This window comes from Sinocyclocheilus rhinocerous, unplaced genomic scaffold (genome assembly GCF_001515625.1).
Source record: "Sinocyclocheilus rhinocerous isolate Xijiao unplaced genomic scaffold, SAMN03320098_v1.1 scaffold1808, whole genome shotgun sequence".
NCBI classification, from domain to species: Eukaryota; Metazoa; Chordata; class Actinopteri; order Cypriniformes; family Cyprinidae; genus Sinocyclocheilus; species Sinocyclocheilus rhinocerous.
This window is the reverse complement of record NW_015661912.1, coordinates 297,472-299,314: the sequence shown is the minus strand read 5'-3', so window position 1 is coordinate 299,314 and position 1,843 is coordinate 297,472. Positions and strand designations below refer to the sequence as shown.

The following is a 1,843-nucleotide window of genomic DNA, read 5'->3' as shown; positions in this document are numbered from 1 at the left end:
AATAAAAATTGGATGAAAATGTGCTCACCCTCGGGTCATCCAAGATTAGGATGAGTTTGTTTCTTCATCAGGTTTGTAGAAATGTAGCACTGCATCAGTGTCTCAGCAATGGATGCTCTGCAGTGAATGGGTGCCGTCAGAATGAGAGTCCAAACAGCTGATAAAAACATCACAATAATCCACAAGTAATCCACAGCACTCCAGTCCATCAGTTAACATCTGGAGAAGACAAAAGCTGAAACAAATCCAGCATTAAGACGATTTTAACTAAAATACGAGTCCATAATCCACAATAACGCTTCCTCCAGTGAAAAAGTGTTCTGGTGTGAATCAGGAGAGAAATCTGCACAGATCAAGCAGCGTTTAAACAGCTCTAAACTTGAACACTTTTGTCTTCTCCATTTTACTTGTGATTGGATTACTTGTGGATTATTGTGATGTTTTTATCAGCTGTTTGGACTCTTATTCTGACGGCACCCATTCACTTGCAGTGAGACACTGATGCAGTGCTACATTTCTACAAACCTGATGAAGAAACAAACTCTGATCTTGAATAACCTGAGGGTGAACACATTTACAGCACATTTGCGTGCGCTGGAGTTCATCAAATAGATCAATTACAATGAATGTTTGATTAAGAAAACCAATCCTTCCCATTCTGAGACGTTCAGATGTGTTCACACAGACAAACCTTTTCAAGCTTCAGAAGACTTGCAGAAAGAACCGAGTAGATCTCAGCTGTATCTCCAGCAAACAGGCTTTGATATTCATCTCTGGAATCATAACCACACATACAGTGTTCAGCCATATGATATCTAATATACATAGATAACAACAGAAACAGATTATATGAAGCATAAAACATTAGAATTATAATATATATATATATATTTACAAAGATTTGATGATCTTCTGGAATCTGGTACGTTTAGAGTTTCTGATATTCTGCTTTACCAAATAATACAATTAAATTTATAATAAAGTTAAAGTCATTAAATCACTTTTGTCTTTACCTTTTCTGGGGAAACTCCACTGACACGAGAGACGTCAGACGTTCCTCAAGAGACACGATCTTAAACGCCATGTAACAGGAGGACAACAGCAGGACACAAACCCTGAGAGATCAAGAGCAAACCAAACAGAGCTCTCACCGAGGCTGCATTTATTTGATCAGAAATACAGTAAAAATAGTGAAATATTATTACAATTTAAACAGCTGTTTTCTATGTGAATATGTGTTAAACTGTAATTTATTTCTGTGATGCGCGTATTTTCAGTCAGCATCATTACTCCAGTCTTCAGTGTCACATGATCTTCAGAAATCAGTATAATATTCTGCTCGAGAAACATTTCTGATTATTATCAATGTTGAAAACATTAATATTTTTATGGAAACTGTGATGCATTTTATTTTTCAGGATTCACAGATGAACAGAAAGTTCAAAAGAACAGCATTTATTTGAAATCTTGTGTAACATTATAAATGTCTTTACTGTCACTTTGGATCAGTTTAATGCATCCTTGATGAATAGAATTATAAGTTCCTCTTTTTTTGTACCCCAAACGTTTGAATGATAGTGTATCACAGTTTCCACAAAAATATTAAGCAGTTTTCAGATTGCTTTTAACCAGTAGTGTATGAATGAACACGCTGAGACTCACAGAGAGAGACAGATCAACACCAGAGCGTTCAGTGAGAGTGACACCGGCCGCAGTGTTTTCATGAACTCCACCTCTGATCCTGTAGAACCTAAAACACACGTCAGCAAATCACTGATGCCTGATGTTCCCAGAGAAACTCAAGATGTGTGTGTGTGTGTGTGTGTGTGTGTGTGTGTGTGTG

The 1,843-nt window shown here is 37.0% G+C and overlaps 1 protein-coding gene across 2 annotated transcripts in view; it reads right to left on the bottom strand.

Moving 5' to 3' along the window:
• Positions 1 to 1,843, bottom strand: part of gramd2b (GRAM domain containing 2B) — a 14,117-nt gene that overhangs the window by 4,414 nt on the left and 7,860 nt on the right. For both annotated transcript variants that reach the window (XM_016536575.1, XM_016536574.1), the window contains 2 exons: positions 1,014 to 1,115; positions 692 to 773 (listed from right to left, as the gene is read on the bottom strand). In XM_016536575.1, the coding sequence (XP_016392061.1) occupies positions 692 to 773; positions 1,014 to 1,115 (184 nt within the window). The remainder of the gene's footprint in view (positions 1 to 691; positions 774 to 1,013; positions 1,116 to 1,843) is intronic.